The sequence below is a fragment of the Bombina bombina genome, chromosome 12 (assembly GCF_027579735.1).
Source record: "Bombina bombina isolate aBomBom1 chromosome 12, aBomBom1.pri, whole genome shotgun sequence".
Taxonomy (NCBI): Eukaryota; Metazoa; Chordata; class Amphibia; order Anura; family Bombinatoridae; genus Bombina; species Bombina bombina.
Window position 1 is genome coordinate 58,058,627 of NC_069510.1, and position 20,919 is coordinate 58,079,545.

At 42.2% G+C, this 20,919-nt stretch overlaps 1 protein-coding gene across 1 annotated transcript in view; it reads right to left on the reverse strand.

Annotated features, from left to right (window-relative positions):
* LOC128642875 (histone deacetylase 6) overlaps nt 1-20,919 on the reverse strand; it is a 338,039-nt gene that overhangs the window by 102,594 nt on the left and 214,526 nt on the right. The window contains exons 18-21 of the mRNA XM_053695741.1: nt 7,780-8,068; nt 7,405-7,533; nt 7,002-7,170; nt 4,260-4,402 (exon numbers count right to left, since the gene is read on the reverse strand). Of these exons, the coding sequence (XP_053551716.1) occupies nt 4,260-4,402; nt 7,002-7,170; nt 7,405-7,533; nt 7,780-8,068 (730 nt within the window). The remainder of the gene's footprint in view (nt 1-4,259; nt 4,403-7,001; nt 7,171-7,404; nt 7,534-7,779; nt 8,069-20,919) is intronic.

Sequence of the window (20,919 nt, forward strand, 5' to 3'; positions counted from 1 at the left end):
ACCAAATCCTGCGAGGCCACGCAGGAGCGATGAGGATCACTGATGCCTTCTCCCGTTTGAATCGTGCAATAACCCCAGGGAAGAAGCGCAAACGGGGGAAATAGATATGCTAGGCTGAAAGACCAAGGAACAGCCAAGGCATCTATCAGCTCGGCCCGGGGGTCCTGGACCCGTATCTTGGAAGCTTGGCATTCTGACGAGATGCCACGAGATCCAACTCCTGCCGACCCCATTTGAGAATTTGAGGTTGGAGAATACTTCTGGATGGAGTTACCACTCTCCTGGATGAAAGGTTTGCCTGTTCAGAAAAACTGCCTCCCAGTTCTACCCCTGGGATGTGGAACGCCGACAGATGTCAAGAATGGGCCTCTGCCCACTGGATTATCTTGGCTACCTCAGGCAGCACTAAGGAACTCCTAGTTCCTCCTTGAAGATGGATGTAAGCCACCGTCGTTATGTTGTCCGACTGGAATCTGATGAATTGGGCCGAAGCCAACTGAGGCCAGACCCGAATCGTATAGAAGATCGCCCTCAGCTCTAGAATGTTGATGGAAAGGAGAGACTCCGCCAGAGTCCATACCCCCTGAGCCCCAGACTGCTCCCCATGCTAAAAGGCTGGCGTCCATTGTCACAATCACCCAAGAAGGTCTGCGAAAGCATGTCCCCTGGGATAGATGATCCAGAGACAACCACCATTGAAGAGAGTCCCTCGTCTCCTGTTCTAGGGTTATTCAAGGAGACACATCTGTATAATCTCCATTCTACTACCTGAGCATGCTTAGCTGCAGAGGCCTGAGGTGAAACCGAGCAAACGGTATGACGTCCATTGCCGCCACCATCAATCCGATTACCTCCATGCACTGAACCACTGACGGCTGAGGAGTGGACTGAAGGGCTCGACATGTATTCAGAATCTTTGATTTTCTGACCTCTGTCAGAAAAATTCTCATGGATATAGAGTCGATTAGAGTTCCTAAGAAGGGTACCCTTGTCTGCGGAATCAACAAACTCTTTTCCAGATTTACCTTCCACCCGTGAGTTCTCAGGAAGGATAGCACAATGTCGGTATGGGACCGTGTCTGTTGATAAGATGACGCCTGGAGTAGAATATCGTCCAGATAAGGCGTCAGGAACTTGTGATGATCGCTGTGGATAAGAACATATAGATATGCATCCTTTAAAACCACTGTCGTCATAAATTGACTCTGTTGGATCAATGGTAAAATGGAAGAATAGTTTCCATCTAGAAGGACGGTACCCTGAGAAACTTGTTTAAGCTCTTGAGATCTAAAAGTGGTCTGAAGGTTCCCTACTTTTTGGGAATCATAAATAAATTTAAATAAAAACCCAGTCCCTGTTCCAGAAATGGAACGGGAAATATCACTCTCAGAGCGGAGAGGTCTGTTACACAATGTAAGAACGCCTCTCTTTCCGTCTGATCTGCAGATAATCTCAAAATTAGGGATCTGCCTCTTGGAGTAAAAAACCTAGAACTCCAGTTTGAATACCTGAGACACAATTTCTCCCGAACCCATGCTTTGTAGGGGATCTTGCCCCATACAAGATCCGGTCCCGGATCAGGGGTATACCTTCATGCTATCTTAGAATCGCAAGCCGGCTTCTTGGACTGCTATCCCTTGCTCCAAAACTGGCTGGGTCTCTGTGTAGGGTTGGACTATTCCTGCTTAGTGAAGGAAGAGGGAGAGTTTCCCTTGAAATTACGAAAGGAACGAAAATTGTTTTGTCATCCTTTTTGTTTATTTCTCTTGTCTTGCGGAAGAAGGAGACCCTTACCTCCCGCGAAATCACAAATAATCTCCTTCAGATCGGGTTCTAACAAGGCTGTCCACTGTATACTTAGAAGACACATCCACAGACCAGGGCTTTACCCATAAGGATCTGCGGCCCAAGGTAGAAAAAACTCAATATCTTCGCTCCCAATTTGATAACTTGAAGGGAAGCGCCTGAAATAAAGGCATTTGCAAGTTTGAGAGCCTGTATCTTGGATCTCATCCTGAGCGTCACAGATAGCGCAGAAAACCAACATGCCACCTGCACTAATAACGATGGCAACGCACACAGTCGGCTGTCAAAATACAAAATAACTCCAAAAGGAGTAAAAGAGGAAACGCAGGGCACTGCCTGTGGACTATAAATTTATAGAAATTCGTAGCATATCTTGATCAGCGTCACTATGCTTACTAGACAGCATACTCCTTAGAAAGGACAAGACAATCTTTGTCAAAAGAAAGATCTCTCAAATTTAAATTTTAAAAGGTAACCTTTTTTTTTTTATTATCAGCTTCTGAAAGAAACTGATAAGTAAACGTTACTTTATTAAACGGTATCGCCATGACATAAAGAAGCGATGTTTTGCGTAGCAACTCCAGATGGAGCTTGTGAGGAAACGCAGGCTGGGCATGTGTGTTATAAAATCTTTTGAACACCTCCACAATCAATCTGACACATATAAGTCAGATACTTAAATTTTATTAACAAGTGGTCCATATTCCACACAAAACCACCGGTACTGTCTATTTAAATGTAAAAGTATAACTTATTCATTTTATTTAATGACAGAAAACTCAGGATAAGAATGTGAGGATTTCAAACATAGATAACCCCCCTTTACACCTTCACCTGACCCATCTGAGAAGTCAGACCGTCCATTCCACAGTACTGATTACACAATAGTGTAATCTGAAGTACACAATGTATATGTAAACTACACCTCAGCTAAACTATGCTGAGGTCCCATCTGCCCTCCTAATATATATGTCTGTGAGTTAGATGTATAATATAGCAGCAGAACGTATTAGAATTATTGTTATATTGCAGTCGCTGCAAAGGGGAGACTGATGGGAACAAATAAATAATTCTAAATATGTGTGTATAATTTAAACTGTAACTCTGCACCGGAATATTTAGCCCTTACTGTGCAGCAACCATCTGGAACGTAGCAGGAGGAAATTAGCACGAAGCAATAAAATCCGCACATCGTGGGCTTTACCCAAAACGGAGCCATCTCCCGGTCGGTATATTTCATTGTTAAAACCGCCGGGAGAACCCCTCAGAGCCTTACAGGCATGGTAACACTAAGATCCTAATTGTGTCCTCTGAACTGATTTGTCTGCTGTTCCGAAAAGAGATTGGTTTCATGTGGCCATACTGTCATTCCATTGTGCATGGCAGGATTTGCCTTATCTCCCTACCTTTAGCACATAAATCTGTTTGTGTATAATGGCTGTTATTAATGGCTAAGCCCAGTGCATGTCCCTGTCCCGCCACTAAGTACCTGCCATATTAGGGCCAAATGCGCAGCTGGAACTAATCAAGATGGGGCCGAGAGAGACAAAAAACAAGCGCAGAGAAAGTGGTGCGCAGCTGTAATATCCGCCCATCGTGGGCGTGTAAAAAAAAAAAACGGAACCATCTCCCAGTCGGTATATTTTATGTTAAAGCCGCCGGGAGTAAACAACATTGTCTCCTATTCAGCCCCAGTTCCTGAATAAATTGGCTGCCATAGACCTCACCTAAATAAGAGATCACAGTCCCATCACAATAAAGAGCCCAATCTTTATCTTAGCCCTTGATATGTGATTGTATGTAATGTAGAGCTTCTGGGAATGATGTCCCCAGAAATAATAAAGTTAGCACTTACCTTGAATGCTATGCGACAGCATGGCAGTCCAGCAGGTGTAAGAGGTCCTCTCCCTCCCATAGCCCTGTGGAATAAGATAAGCCTGAGTTAAATGTGCTTAGACTATCCAGATTAGGGCAGCATAAATGTATAGGAGGCGCAGTGAGAATTATGTCCCACCAGTTCCTATTGCTCTAAAGCCACCAATAGCTCTACTACAGAGACTGATATGGACTACGGCTACACCCTAGAACAAAGCAGCACACTCTGGCACTACTTTAAAATAATAAACACTTGATTGAAGAATCTTTTCTAACACCTCACTTTACCTCTTCCTATCACTAACGTAGGCAAAGAGAATGACTGGAGTGGGAGGGAAGGCAGGAGCTATACATACAGCTCTGCTGTGGTGCTCTTTGCATCCTCCTGCTGACCAGGAGGCGTAATCCCACAAGTAAGGATGAAATCCGTGGAATCATCGTGTCTTTAAAAAGAAAAACAATTTTTTACCGGTCCCCTACAATTTCCTGTTGATTATATTTACATGTCAAATTACTGCACATACATACAATGTAGATTACAAATGAAACCAGCACCTTGTCTATACAATCAGATTTACCTTAGTGGGGGATCAGAGGGGCTTTGAAGACTTTGTGCATAACGAGCTGCGAGTGCCACAGTGTTAAAGAAGCAAAATCCGCAGGCAAAAGCCTTTTCTGCGTGGTGACCGGGGGGGCGCACTATACACACTGCATTTTGTACCTGTAAACAACATGAGCACAGAGAAAAGGAAAGTAGGTCAGAAAGTAATAAACAAGAATAACGATGTAAGAATTGAGCCTGTCAGAAGCTACATCAGCTGAGCAATGCAGTCCTGTTTTCAGACTATACAGTCTTAGACAGGACTGTGCAAATGAAAAACATTGTGCAAAAGAGGTAGCACACTCAGCTAAGGTAAGTTTGTGTATTTATTAAAAACTAGTCCTAAAGGCCGTTCACACGGGCCATTTTTTGCAGTACAGCGGTCCAACCCCTTGCGCTCTCTCCCTCCCCCTCTCTTTTGCTCTCTCTCTCTCTTCCCCTCTCTTTTGAGCTTTCTCCCTCCCCCTCTCTTTTGCGCGCGCTCTCTCCCCCCTCTCTTTTGCGCTCTCTCTCCCCCCTCTCTTTTGCGCTCTCTCTCTCCCCCTCTCTTTTGAGCTCTCTCTCTCCCCCCTCTTTTGCGCTCTCTCTCTCCCCCTCTCTTTTGTGCTCTCTCCCCCTCTCTTTTGCGCTCTCTCTCCCCCTCTCTTTTGCGCACTCTCTCTCCCCCATCTCTTTTGCGCTCTCCCCCTCTCTTTTGCGCTCTCTCTCCCCCCTCTCTTTTGCGCTCTTCTCCCCCTCTCTTTTGCGCTCTCTCTCCCCCTCTCTTTTGCGCTCTCTTTCTCTCCTCCTCTCTTTTGTGCTCTCTCTCTCTCCCCTCTCTTTTGCGCTCTCTCTCACCCCTCTTTTGCGCTCTCTCTCCCCCCTCTCTTTTGCGCTCTCTCCCCCCCTCTCTTTTGCCGTCTCTCTCTCCCTCTATTCACCCTCTTATGTTCTCTCTCCTCCCTCTCTCCCCCCCTCTCTTTTGCGCTCTCTCTCTCCCCCTCTCTTTTGCGCTCTCTCCCCCCCTCTTTTGCGCTCTCTTTCTCCCCCCTCTCTTTTGTGCTCTCTCTCCCCCTCTCTTTTGCGCTCTCTCCCCCCCTCTCTTTTGCGCTCTCTCTCCCCCCTCTCTTTTGCGCTCTTCCCCCCTCTCTTTTGCGCTCTTCCCCCCTCTCTTTTGCGCTCTCTCTTCCCCCCTCTTTTGCGCTCTCTCTTCCCCCTCTCTTTTGCGCTCTCTCTTCCCCCTCTCTTTTGCGCTCTCCTCCCCCCTCTCTTTTGCTCTCTCTCCCCCCCTCTCTTTTGCGCTCTCTCCCCCCTCTCTTTTGCGCTCTCTCTCCCCCCTCTCTTTTGTGCTCTCTCTCCCCCCCTCTTTCTCTCTCTCTCTCCCCCCTCTCTCTCTCCCCCTCTTTCTCTCTCTCCCCCCCTCTCTCTCTCTCCCCTCTCTATCTCTCTCCCCTCTCTATCTCTCTCCCCTCTCTATCTCTCTCCCCTCTCTATCTCTCTCCCCTCTCTATCTCTCTCCCCTCTCTCTCTCTCCCCTCTCTATCTCTCTCCCCTCTCTATCTCTCTCCCCTCTCTATCTCTCTCCCCTCTCTATCTCTCTCCCCTCTCTATCTCTCTCCCCTCTCTATCTCCCTCCCCTCTCTATCTCCCTCCCCTCTCTATCTCTCTACCCTCTATCGCCTGGCCACGCCCCCTTAACAACCATTCACGCACGGTCACGCCCCTCCCTGTTGGACACGCCCCCACTCACACCCGGTCACGCCCACTTCTGCCGCAGAAGCTCAGATCAGCTAGGGACTCAAAGGCCAGGTGTGTTTGTCCTCGTGCTGTCTCTACTGCGCATGACACCTTCGGACAAACACACTTGGCCTTTTATTATATAGGATGTAGGATTTATGGCAATGCATTGTTTCTTTGTCCCTTTAAAGAAAAGTCAAATGAATTTGAACATAGTTTATCATAAAAATTATAGCAAAGATGGATTCAATTAGTTTACACCATGCAGGCTGTTCACATATAGTAAACTAATTCTTTTAACGTAATAGAATAATGTAACCAATATATAAACTAGGTAATGAATCATGACCAGCTAATTAGGTCAGATGATGTATACACTAGAATAGGGGGTGGCGAATCTATGGCACTTAAAAGAAATTTGCTGGCACTCTCTGGGCTACCACCATACAAAGATGTGAATACAATCTAGGTGCTCAATTATTAGCCAAGAAGTGGTTGTATGCTAAATAACGACTGTCAATTTCCTTCCAAAATAATAATAGATTGTGATGTCATCAATGGGCGGAGCTTGGCAGCCATTTCAAATTGGCCAGAAACAATATTCATTTTAAAATAACTTTTTTACTGTTACTGCTGCATGATATAGAGAGGATGCAGGAGGCTATTTCCAGCTTAATCTAAGGTAAGACTTTAAGATGACTACGATGTAGACTATCCCCTTTAAGGCAATTCAGGAAGCTCATTTCTGTCCTGTCCTAATTGGCAAACCAGAGGCGATACAAAAAACATTGGATACCATATGAAGTAGGGATTAATTACAGAGAGTGACAAAAGGGAACATGAGGCACGAGGCAGAGAGGTGCCGGAGACAGGACATTACTATATTATAGTGAAAGATAACGAAGACAACAGAGACAGAAACAAGAGGTAAGACAGCTGGGAAGCAAAGATAAATTAAAAGGTACAGAGAGGTTAAAAACACTGTCCATCTTAGACCACCTACCTCTCCATTGATCACTGCTTCAACTGCACTAAACACAGATCCAGCAGCCAGGCAAGCACTGTTGTAAGATTTGTCATTAATGTAAATGGAGTTGTACTCAGAGCCCAACCTATGCAGATCTCGCGGTTTCATATGCGCAGTCTTCTCCATCTTCTGAATATATGTAAAACTGCGGGAAAGATTAATGTGCTTATATCTCTTCTCATAAGGAGAATACCTGCTTATTGCAACAGACCCCTCCTTATATCCCCAGGTGTCACAGTCTGATACCAATGAATTAGACACAAATTAATAAAAAGATCTCTCATTATTTAAACCCATAATCATATCCTAAAACAGCAGAGCATTGCTTCCCATACATTTCCCCATGATACATCAGTAGCCCAGTTATTACGGTACCCACTTGTGGCACATCTGCAGCTCTTTCTGTGAAGCCAATCGGGAGGGGAGATGAATGCAGCGCTTCAATAGCCCCAATTCTTTGTGGCGATTATATATGCGAGATATACGCTGAGGCAATTCAGGGTGATGACTGTAAGAATAAAAATGAAAGGAAGTGTATTTGGTTTGTATAGGTGATGGGGCTGCTCTTTCTTTGTGTAACAACATTGTTTTTGCTTCCTAGGTGCGCAGGTAGTGCATACATTGCTTTCTTCCCATTTATGCACCTACTGTGTGTGCAGAGATAATGTGTGACTATAATCCGATGTGGATAGGTAGTGTGTATACTCCACTGCTTCTATATGTACAGGAAATATGAATAATTTCGCTGTCTCACCTGTCCCACAAGTTATAATGCTCCATCATGCGCTGATCATACACAAGCCCAGTGCGTTTCACTGGCAAGACGCGCATCACGTCACGCATTACGGTGTCCATCAAATTATCGAAATTACTTGAGGCTTGATTGTCGTCTTTTCTTGGAACAGCTGGAGTATCTGTCCTGCTCTCTACCTTATTGGGCGATCCATCTAACTCTGTGGGGAAGTTGGGCAAGTCTACACCAATCATCCCGTCTCTGGGTTGACCTTCAGCTCTTCCCAACTCTGTAGGTTCATCTTTTTTCTCTGATACCAAAAAAAAAGGATATACATTAATCTACCGAATATTTTCAGACTTACACATACGTCCAATTTTGTCCTATTCCCACCCTTCCTAATTTTACAACATTAAACACAAACTGTAAAGTGCATAATGAGCCTTCATATATAAGAAGAATTCTGCAATTAAGAATGCAGCTTTATTTTGTCCAATAAGTATATTGCTTATGTTTTTTCTTTCCACTGCTTTCCCTGTGCTCCAGAACAAATGCACCCTTATTAACCAATCACAGATTATTACACATATATAGGATTTGACCATGAATTTTTGTTTGCACATATGTTAAAGAAAGAGACTGGAGTAGCCTTGCTCTCTTATCTCACCTTAAAGTGGTTTAGCAATGATTCAGCTTAGCCAATAAAAGTATTTATAAAACAGGTATTTAAAGAAACAGACATATATATATATATATATATATATATATATATATATATATATATATATATATATACACATACACACACACACATATATATATATATATACATACACACACACAGTATATATACACATACACACACAGTATATATACACATACACACACACACACACACATATATATATATATATATATATATATATATATATATATATATATATATATATATACACACTGTAAATCTTTCCAACCTCAGTCTAATAGCTAAATATAACCATAATAGGCACACTGAAACTACCTACTATGTACACTGTTATTGAAAAACAGAATTTATGCTTACCTGATAAATTACTTTCTCCAACGGTGTGTCCGGTCCACGGCGTCATCCTTAATTGTGGGAATATCTCTTCCCCAACAGGAAATGGCAAAGAGCCCAGCAAAAGCTGTCCATATAGTCCCTCCTAGGCTCCGCCCACCCCAGTCATTCGACCGACGGACAGGAGGAAAAAAACAGGAGAAACTATAGGGTGCCGTGGTGACTGTAGTTAGAGAAAATAATTCATCAAACCTGATTCAAAAAACCAGGGCGGGCCGTGGACCGGACACACCGTTGGAGAAAGTAATTTATCAGGTAAGCATAAATTCTGTTTTCTCCAACTTTGGTGTGTCCGGTCCACGGCGTCATCCTTACTTGTGGGAACCAATACCAAAGCTTTAGGACACGGATGAAGGGAGGGAGCAAATCAGGTTACCTAAACAGAAGGCACCACGGCTTGCAAAACCTTTCTCCCAAAAATAGCCTCCGAAGAAGCAAAAGTATCAAATTTGTAAAATTTGGCAAAAGTGTGCAGGGAAGACCAAGTCGCTGCCTTACATATCTGATCAACAGAAGCCTCGTTCTTGAAGGCCCATGTGGAAGCCACAGCCCTAGTAGAGTGAGCTGTGATTCTTTCAGGAGGCTGCCGTCCGGCAGTCTCGTAAGCCAATCGGATGATGCTTTTAAGCCAAAAGGAAAGAGAGGTAGAAGTCGCTTTTTGACCTCTCCTTTTACCAGAATAGACGACAAACAGAAGATGTTTGTCTGAACTCTTTTGTAGCATCTAAATGGAATTTTAGAGCACGGACTACATCTAAATTGTGTAACAAACGTTCCTTCTTTGAAACTGGATTCGGACACAAAGAAGGTACAACTATCTCCTGGTTAATATTTTTGTTGGAAACAACCTTTGGAAGAAAACCAGGCTTAGTACGCAAAACAACCTTATCTGAATGGAACACCAGATAGGGCGGAGTACACTGCAGAGCAGATAACTCAGAAACTCTTCTAGCAGAAGAAATAGCAACCAAAAACAAAACTTTCCAAGATAACAACTTAATATCTATGGAATGTAAAGGTTCAAACGGAACCCCTTGGAGAACTGAAAGAACTAGATTTAGACTCCAGGGAGGAGTCAAAGGTCTGTAAACAGGCTTGATCCTAACCAGAGCCTGAACAAATGCTTGAACATCTGGCACAGCTGCCAGTCGTTTGTATAACAAGACAGATAAAGCAGAAATCTGTCCCTTTAAAGAACTCGCTGATAATCCCTTATCCAAACCTTCTTGGAGAAAGGAAAGGATCCTAGGAATTTTGATCTTGCTCCATGAGAATCCCTTGGATTCACACCAACAGATATATCTTTTCCATATCTTATGGTAAATTTTTCTAGTTACAGGTTTTCTGGCTTGTACCAGAGTATCTATTACAGAATCCGAAAACCCACGCTTAGATAAAATCAAGCGTTCAATTTCCAAGCCGTCAGCTGGAGGGAAACTAGATTTGGATGTTCGAATGGACCTTGTACTAGAAGATCCTGTCTCAAAGGTAGCTTCCATGGTGGAGCCGATGACATATTCACCAGGTCTGCATATCAAGTCCTGCGTGACCACGCAGGAGCTATCAAGATCACCGAGGCCCTCTCCTGCTTGATCCTGGCTACCAGCCTGGGAATGAAAGGAAACGGTGGAAACACATAAGCTAGGTTGAAGGTCCAAGGCGCTACTAATGCATCCACTAGAGTCGCCTTGGGATCCCTGGATCTGGACCCGTAGCAAGGAACCTTGAAGTTCTGACGAGACGCCATCAGATCCATGTCTGGAATGCCCCATAATTGAGTTAATTGGGCAAATATCTCCGGGTGGAGCTCCCACTCCCCCGGATGGAATGTCTGACGACTCAGATAATCCGCCTCCCAGTTTTCCACTCCTGGGATGTGGATCGCAGATAGGTGGCAGGAGTGATCCTCTGCCCATTTTATGATTATGGTCACTTCTCCCATCGCCAGGGAACTCCTTGTTCCCCCCTGATGGTTGATGTAAGCAACAGTCGTCATGTTGTCTGATTGGAATCTTATGAATCTGGCCTTTGCTAGTTGAGGCCAAGCCCTGAGAGTATTGAATATCGCTCTCAGTTCCAGAAAGTTTATCGGGAGAAGAGACTCTTCCCGAGACCATAGCCCCTGAGCTTTCAGGGAGTCCCAGACCGCGCCCCAGCCCACTAGACTGGCGTCGGTCGTGACGATGACCCACTCTGGTCTGCGGAAGCTCATTCCCTGGGACAGGTGATCCTGGGTTAGCCACCAACGGAGTGAGTCTCTGGTCTTCTGATCTACTTGAATCACTGGAGACAAGTCTGTATAGTCCCCATTCCACTGTTTCAGCATGCACAGTTGTAATGGTCTTAGATGAATTCGCGCTAAAGGAACTATGTCCATTGCTGCAACCATCAATCCTACCACTTCCATGCACTGAGCTACGGAAGGACGTGGAATAGAATGAAGAACTTGACACGCGTTTAGAATTTTTGACTTTCTGACTTCTGTCAGAAAAATCCTCATTTCTAAAGAATCTATTATTGTTCCCAAGAAAGGAACTCTTGTCGACGGAGACAGGGAACTTTTTTCTATGTTCACCTTCCAACCGTGAGATCTGAGAAAGGCTAGAACAATGTCTGTGTGAGCCTTTGCCTTTGAAAGAGACGACGCCTGTATTAGAATGTCGTCCAAGTAAGGTACTACTGCAATGCCCCTTGGTCTTAGAACCGCTAGAAGGGACCCGAGTACCTTTGTGAAAATCCTTGGAGCAGTGGCTAATCCGAATGGGAGTGCCACAAACTGGTAATGTTTGTCCAGAAAGGCAAACCTTAGGAACTGATGATGATCTTTGTGGATAGGAATATGTAGATACGCATCCTTTAGATCCACGGTAGTCATAAATTGACCCTCCTGGATTGTAGGTAGAATCGTTCGAATGGTTTCCATTTTGAACGATGGTACTCTGAGAAATTTGTTTAGGATTTTTAAATCCAGAATTGGTCTGATTTGGGAACTATGAACAGATTTGAGTAAAATCCCTTTCCTTGTTCCGCCGTTGGAACTGGGTGTATCACTCCCATCTTTAACAGGTCTTCTACACAATGTAAGAATGCCTGTCTCTTTATTTGGTTTGAGGATAAGTGAGACATGTGGAACCTCCCCTTGGGGGTAGTTCCTTGAATTCCAGAAGATAACCCTGAGAAACTATTTCTAGTGCCCAGGGATCCTGAACATCTCTTGCCCAAGCCTGAGCAAAGAGAGAGAGTCTGCCCCCTACTAGATCCGGTCCCGGATCGGGGGCTACTCCTTCATGCTGTTTTATTAGCAGCAGCAGGCTTCTTGGCCTGCTTACCCTTGTTCCAGCCCTGCATCGGTTTCCAGGCTGGTTTGGTTTATGAAGCATTACCCTCTTGTTTAGAGGATGCGGAGTTGGAAGCTGGTCCGTTCCTGAAATTGCGAAAGGAACGAAAATTAGACTTGTTCTTGGCTTTGAAAGGCCTATCTTGTGGGAGGGCATGGCCCTTTCCCCCAGTGATGTCTGAGATAATCTCTTTCAATTCTGGCCCAAAGAGAGTTTTACCCTTAAAGGGGATATTGAGCAATTTTGTCTTGGAAGATACATCCGCTGACCAAGATTTTAACCAAAGCGCTCTGCGCGCCACAATTGCAAACCCTGAATTTTTCGCCGCTAATCTAGCTATTTGCAAAGCGGCATCTAAAATAAAAGAATTAGCCAACTTGAGTGCGTGAACTCTGTCCATAACCTCCTCATACGGAGTCTCTCTACTGAGTGACTTTTCTAGTTCCTCGAACCAGAACCACGCTGCTGTAGTGGCAGGAACAATGCATGAAACGGGTTGCAGGAGGTAACCTTGCTGTACAAAAATCTTTTTAAGCAAACCCTCCAATTTTTTATCCACAGGATCTTTGAAAGCACAATTATCCTCTATAGGAATAGTAGTGCGCTTGTTTAAAGTAGAAACTGCCCCCTCGACCTTAGGGACTGTCTGCCATAAGTCCTTTCTGGGGTCGACCATAGGAAATAATTTCTTAAATATAGGAGGGGGGAGAAAAGGTATGCCGGGCTTCTCCCACTAGTTATTCACTATATCCGCCACCCGCTTGGGTATAGGAAAAGCATCAGGGTGCACCGGAACCTCTAGGAACTTGTCCATCTTGCATAATTTTTCTGGAATGACCAGGTTGTCACAATCATCCAGAGTAGATAACACCTCCTGAAGCAGTGCGCGGAGATGCTCTAATTTAAATTTAAATGTCACAACATCAGGTTCTGCCTGTTGAGAAATTTTACCTGAATCTGAAATTTCCCCATCCGACAAAACCTCCCTCATGACCCCTTCAGATTGGTGTGAGGGTATGACAGAGCAATTATCATCAGCGCCCTCCTGCTCTACAGTGTTTAAAACAGAGCAATCACGCTTTCTCTGATATGCAGGCATTTTGGATAAAATATTTGCTATGGAGTTATCCATTACTGCCGTTAATTGTTGCATAGTAATAAGCATTGGCGCGCTAGAAGTACTAGGGGCCTCCTGCATGGGCAAAACTGGTGTAGACACAGAAGGAGATGATGTAGAACTATGTCTACTCCCTTCATCTGATGAATCATCTTGGGCAACTTTACTATCTGTGGCAGTACTGTCCTTACTTTGTTTGGACGCTATGGCACAATTATCACACAATTTTGATCTTCAAACATATAGAACACATTGATCTTCAAACATATAGAACATAGCTTATCTGAAGGTGCAGACATGTTAAACAGGCTTAAACTTGTCAAGAAAGTACAAAAACCGTTTTAAAACAAAACCGTTACTGTCTCTTTAAATTTTAAACAGTGCACACTTTATTACTGAATATGTGAAAAAGTATGAAGGAATTGTTCAAAATTTACCAAATTTTCACCACAGTGTCTTAAAGCATTAAAAGTATTGCACACCAATTTTCAGAGCATTAACCCTTAAAATAAAGAAACCGGAGCCTGTTACAGTTTTAACCCCTCTACAGTCCCAGCTACAGCCTTTGCTGCGACTTTACCAAACCCAGGGGGGAATACGATACCAAATGAAGCCTTCTAGGAACTTTTCCAACCACTTTCAGATCCACACACATGCATCTGCATGTCTTGCTCTCAAAAGTAACTGCGCAGTAATGGCGCGAAAATGAGGCTCAGCCTACAACTGGGAAGGCCCTTCCTGACTGGAAAGGTGTCTAACTCAGTGCCTGACGTTAAAAAACGTTCCCCAGAGTTTGTAAGTGTGAATTTCAAACATAAAGATGTATAAAATGCCCAAATAAAGCAATCGATTTTGCCCATAAAAGTGTCTACCAGTTTTATAGCCCATATTAAGCCCTTTATTCTGTTTGAGACTAAGAAAATGGCTTACCGGTCCCCATGAGGGGAAATGACAGCCTTCCAGCATTACACAGTCTTGTTAGAAATATGGCTAGTCATACCTTAAGCAGAAAAAGTCTGCTAACTGTTTCCCCCAACTGAAGTTACTTCATCTCAACAGTCCTATGTGGAAACAGCAATCGATTTTAGTTACTGCTGCTAAAATCATCTTCCTCTCACAAACAGAACTCTTCATCTTTTTCTGTTTCAGAGTAAATAGTACATACCAGCACTATTTTAAAATAACAAACTCTTGATAGTAGAATAAAAAAAACTACAACTAAACACCACATACTCTTAACCATCTCCGTGGAGATGTTGCCTGTGCAACGGCAAAAAGAATGACTGGGGTGGGCGGAGCCTAGGAGGGACTATATGGACAGCTTTTGCTGGGCTCTTTGCCATTTCCTGTTGGGGAAGAGATATTCCCACAAGTAAGGATGACGCCGTGGACCGGACACACCAATGTTGGAGAAAACACATTTTATGCTTACCTAATAAATTCATATCTCTCCTAATGGTGAGAGTCCACAAGTCATCACGTTTGGGAAATCCCCTCCTGACCGCTAGGAGGAGGCAAAAGATATCCCAACACACCCGAGATTTAAATCCTTCCCACTTACCATGATCCTCAGTAATACATATAGTCAAGTAGATGAGGACAAAAGAAGTACTGATGCCACAGCGAGTCTCTCACTTCTATTAAAGAAATGAAGGTATCAGATGAGCATAGATTTTGTTTTCTTTTATCAGATGGTGAGAGTTATGTGTGGGAATCTATACCCAAGAAAAGAAAACCATGAGATCATTATTAAATAGGGTGGGACTAACAGTTAAAGGGACATGAAACCCACATTTTTTCTTTCAAGATTCAGAAAGAGAGTACAATTTTAAACAACTTTCTAATTTACTTCTATTATCTAATTTGCTTAATTCTCTTGATATACTTTGCTGAAAAGCATATCTAGATAGGCCCAGTGGCTGCTGATTGGTTGCTGCACATAGATGCCTCATGTGATTGGCTCACACATGTGAATTGCTATTTCTTCAGCAAACAATATCTAAGGAATGAAGCAAATTAGATAATACAAGTAAATTGGAATGTTGTTTAAAATTGTATTCTCTACTTGAATCATGAGAGAATTTTTTTGGGTTTAGTGTCCCTTTAATACAGCCTCAGAAGAGGCATACACATCTAAGTGATAAACTTACAAAAATGTGTGCAAAGGAGACCAATCTGATCATAAGAAGCCTCATTGTGAAAGGCCCAAGAAGTAGCAATAGCTGTAGTACAATGAACAGTAATGTGCTCAGAAGAAGCTTTCCTAGCAACAAAACATGCCTTAAAAAATGATAGGTTTAAGCCTAGCAGCTAAAGTCACAGCCATTAGCATGTGCACTTATAGAAATATGGCGATGGATGCCATATATTAGACTAAATAATCCAGCTCCAGAAATAGCCAAACAATGCAATCAGCGAGATTACGAGCTATGCGGTGCTAACGAGCAGTTTTTTCTCACCGCTCACTTACCTGCAGCGCTGGTATTACAGGATCTCAGAAACCCGGCCTCCCCCAACGTTGCCGCCACTATATTAAATTTATAAACCCCTAAAACTAAGTCTAACCCTAACCCTAACACCCCCTAACTTAAATATAATTTAAATAAATCTAAATAAAATTACTATCATTGACTACATTATTCCTATTTAAAAATAAATACTTACCTATAAAATAAACCCTAAGCTAGCTACAATATAACTGATAGTTACATTGTAGCTAGCTTAGGGTTTATTTTTATTTTACAGTCAAGTTTGTATTTATTTTAACTAGGTAGAATAGTTATTAAATAGTTATTAACTATTTAATAACTACCTAGCTAAAATAAATACACATTTACCTGTAAAATAAAACCTAACCTAAGTTACAATAACACCTAACCTTACACTATAATTAAATTCCCTACATTAAATGCAATTAAATAAATTAAATTAGCTAAATCACAAAAAAAACCCCACTAAATTACAGAAAATAAAAAACAAATTACAGATCTTTAAACTAATTACACCTAATCTAATAGCCCTATCAAAATAAACCCCCCCCCCCCAAATAAAAAAAACCCTAGCCTAAACTACCAATAGCCCTTAAAAGGGTCTTTTGCTGGGCATTGCCCCAAAGAAATCAGCTCTTTCTCCTGTAAACCCCCCCCCCCAACAGTAAAAACCACCACCCACACAACCAACCCCCAAATAAAATACTAACTAAAAAAACCTAAGCTCCCCATTGCCCTGAAAAGGGCATTTGTATGGGCATTGCCCTTAAAAGGGTATTTAGCTCTATTGCGGCCCAAAGTCCCTAATCTAAAAAATAAACCCACCCAATACACCTTTAAAAAAATCCTAACACTAACCCCCGAAGATTCACTTACCGGGAGAAGTCTTCATCCGAGCGGCAAGATGTCCTCAACGAAGCCGACAGAAGTGGTCCTCCAGACGGGCAGAAGTCTTCATCCAGACGGCATCTTCTATCTTCATCCATCAGATGCGGAGCGGCTCCATCTTCAAGACATCCGACGCAGAGCATCCTCTTCATCCGGAGTCTTCTTACTGAATGAAGGTTCCTTTAAATGACGTCATCCAAGATGGCGTCCCTTAGATTCCGATTGGCTGATAGAATTCTATCAGCCAATCAGAATTAAGGTAGCAAAAATCCTATTGGCTGATGCAATCAGCCAATAGGATTGAGCTGGCATTCTATTGGCTGTTCCAATCAGCCAATAGAATGCAAGGTCAATCCTATTGGCTGATTGGATCAGCCAATAGGATTGAAGTTCAATCCTATTGGCTGATTGCATCAGCCAATAGGATTTTTTCTACCTTAATTCCGATTGGCTGATCTAAGGGACACCATCTAGGATGACGTCACTTAAAGTGATATTCATTACAAAGAAGCAGTTAGAAGAAGAGGATGCTCCGCGTCGGATGTCTTGAAGATGGACCTGCTCCGCGTCGGAAGGATGAAGATAGAAGATGCCGTCTGGATGAAGACTTCTGCCTGTCTGGAGGACCACTTCTGCGACTTCGTTGAGGACATCTTGCCGCTTGGATGAAGACTTCTCCCAGTAAGTGAATCTTCGGGGGTTAGTGTTAGGATTTTTTTTAGGGTGTATTGGGTGGGTTTATTTTTTAGATTAGGGATTTTGGGCCACAATAGAGCTAAATACCCTTTTAAGAGCAATGCCCATACAAATGCCCTTTTCAGAGCAATGGGGAGCTTAGGTTTTTTTAGTTAGTATTTTATTTGGGGGGTTGGTTGTGTGGGTGTTTGTATTATTTTTTTTTACAGGAAAAAGAGCTGATTTGTTTGGGGCAATGCCCTGCAAAAGCCCTTTTAAGGGCTATTGGTAGTTTAGTTTAGGCTAGGGTTTTTTTTTTATTTTGGGGAGGGCTTTTTTTAATTTTGATAGGGCTATTAGATTAGGTGTAATTAGTTTAAAGATCTGTAATTTGTTTTTTATTTTCTGTAATTTAGTGTTTTTTTGTGATTTAGCTAATTTAATTTATTTAATTGTATTTAATGTAGGGAATTTATTTAATTATAGTGTGGTGTTAGGTGTTACTGTAACTTAGGTTAGGTTTTATTTTACAGGTAAATTTGTATTTATTTTAGCTAGGTAGTTATTAAATAGTTAATAACTATTTAATAACTATTCTACCTAGTTAAAATAAATACAAACTTGCCTGTAAAATAAACCCTAAGCTAGCTACAATGTCACTATTAGTTATATTGCAGCTAGCTTAGGGTTTATTTTATAGTTAAGTATTTAGTTTTAAATAGGAATAATTTAGTTAATGATAGTAATTTTATTTAGATTTATTTAAATGATATTTAAGTTAGGGGGTGTTAGGGTTAGACTTAGGGGTTAATAAATTTAATATAGTGGCGGCGACGTTGGGGGCGGCAGATTAGGGGTTAATAAGTGTAGGTAGGTTGTGGCGACATTAGGGGCGGCAGATTAGGAGTTAATAAATATAATGCAGGTGTCTGCGATGTCGGGGGCGGCAGATTAGGGGTTAATAAGTGTAAGATTAGGGGTGTTTAGACTCGGGGTTCATGTTAGGGTGTTAGGTGTAAACATAAAATGTGTTTCCCCATAGGAATCAATGGGCTGCGTTACTGAGTTTGACGCTGCTTTTTTGCAGTTGTTAGACTTTTTAATATATTTAATATAGTGGCGGCGACGTTGGGGGCGGCAGATTAGAGGTTAATAAATGTAGGTAGGTGGCGGCGATGTTGGGGGCCACAGATTAGGGGTTAATAAATATAATGTAGGTGGCGACAATGTCCGGAACGGAAGATTAGGGGTTAATAAATACAATGTAGGTGGCGGCGATGTCCGGAGCGGAAGATTAGGGGTTAATAAGTATAATGTAGGTGGCGGCGATGTTAGGGACGGCAGATTAGGGGTTAATAATATTTAACTAGTGTTTGCAAGGCGGGAGTGCAGCGGTTTAGGGGTTAATATGTTTATTATAGTGGCAGAGATGTCCGGAGCTGCAGATTAGGGGTTACAATTTTTATTATAGCGTTTGCGATGCGGGAGGGCCTCGGTTTAGGGGTTAATAGTTAGTTTATGGGTGTTAGTGTACTTTTTAGCACTTTAGTTATGAGTTTTATGTTATGGCATTGTAGTGTAAAACTCATAACTACTGACTTTAAAATGCGTTAGGAATCTTGGAGGTAGAGGGTGTACCCCTCACTTTTTGGCCTCCCAGGACAGACTCGTAATACCGGCGCTATGGAAGTCCCATAGAAAAAAGACTTTACAAAGTTTACGTAAGACGGTTTGCGGTAAAGCCAAAAAAGTGTGCGGTGCCCCTAAACCTGCAAGACTCTTAATACCAGCGGTAGTGAAAAAGCAGCGTTAGGACCTGTTAACGCTGCTTTTTCAGCCTACCGCACAACTCGTAATCTAGTGCAACAAAATAGTGCAACACACAAAGATCTGTGCAAATCCAGACCTTTTGTGTTGCACGTGTCTAACAGCCATAGTTTTCAGACCCCTGTGAGGACCAGAAAAATGAACAAAAGGAGAAGAAATTCTGAAATGTTCTGTGGTTTCCACGTAATATTTGAGAGCTCTTACGACATCCAGATTGTGAAGAGGACACTCCTTAGAGTTCTTAGGAGCTGAGCAGAAAGAAGCAACCACTTACAAAGAAAGGAATAGCTAGTGCCAAGAACATCCTTGCTCGACAAAGCTGAAAGCTCAAAAACCCTTCAAGCCACTAGAACAGTCCTAAACACCCCTATAGTCAATGGTAACTTAGAAAGGCCACTTCAGATTCTTGCAAACATCTGCGCTAAACATAACAAATATATATATATATAACAGTATATACTGTTTTAGAGAAAGTTCAGATGAACCCTCCAGGGGGCAACCTTGATAAGGCAAAATCCCTTGCATATTGTGAAGCGCAGCAATTCCCTGTTTAGAGTTAGAAATAGACTCAGCACATGAGGTACATAGCTGAGCAGGTAGACACACCTGAGAATCCTTATAAAGATAAACACAAACTGGAAGTGGTTAAAGTATCAGAGGTCCTCCCTTCCAAAAGCTGACGGACCAGAGGTCTGAGCTCCACTAATTTGCACTATAGTAACAGTAGGAAATAGGTTAAGTATCAGAGATAGACTAAAGCAAATACAAGTACAAAGTACACAGATAAATAATCCAGAAGGGAAGAAAAAGCACAGTGTAAAACTGGTTTACTCTTAAGAGGGAGACAGTAACAATAATACAGTACTCTCAAAGAAATGTTGAACAACTGTGAAAACGGTAAAAACTTACATAGCGAATAACACAGCACATAAAAGGTTAAATAAAATTTGAACCTAAGCTCTGTTGATCAGAGTACATTACAACCTCCGCCGGTCCTGAGAGCATTTCTCACATGCTGAAGAGGTCAGCAACACAGGAAGAGGAAAACATTTATCTCAGAAAAGGCGCACTAAAAAATGTGCAAAAATGTTTAATAGACGAGCATTCTTTATTAAACAAATTTAGAAAACCAATTAATATATTGTTTTTTCCATAAATTTGTTCAATAAGGATTAACTATATTGGTAGCGGAGACTGCAGCTGGGGGCAGAAGGCATCTGGTTTCATATGGTAAGGGAGTACCGATTAAAGGGACATGCCAGCCACATTTTTTCTTTTATGATTTAGAAAGAGAATGCAATTTTAAACATCTTTCTAATTTACTTATATTATCTAATTTGTTTTATTCTCTAGATATTCTTTGATGAAAAGCATATCTAGATATGCTCACTAGCTCCTGATTGGTTGCTGCACATAGAAGCATCGTGTGATTGGCTCACCATGTGCATTGCTTTTTTTTCAACTAAGGATATTTAAAAAAATAAGCAAAATAAATAATGGAAGTGAATTGTAATGTTGTTTAAATTTCTATTCTCTATCTGAATCATGAAAGAAAAATTTTGGGTTTAGTGGCCCTTTAATGAAGAAGCCTTTCTGAAGAATTCTTAGGATTAGGACACAAAGAAGGGACAACAATTTCCCTGCTTAAAAGAACATTAAAATTGGTTCTTAAAACTGCCTTATCGTGATAAAAACCAAATAAGGAGAATCACAAGAAAGAGCAGAAAG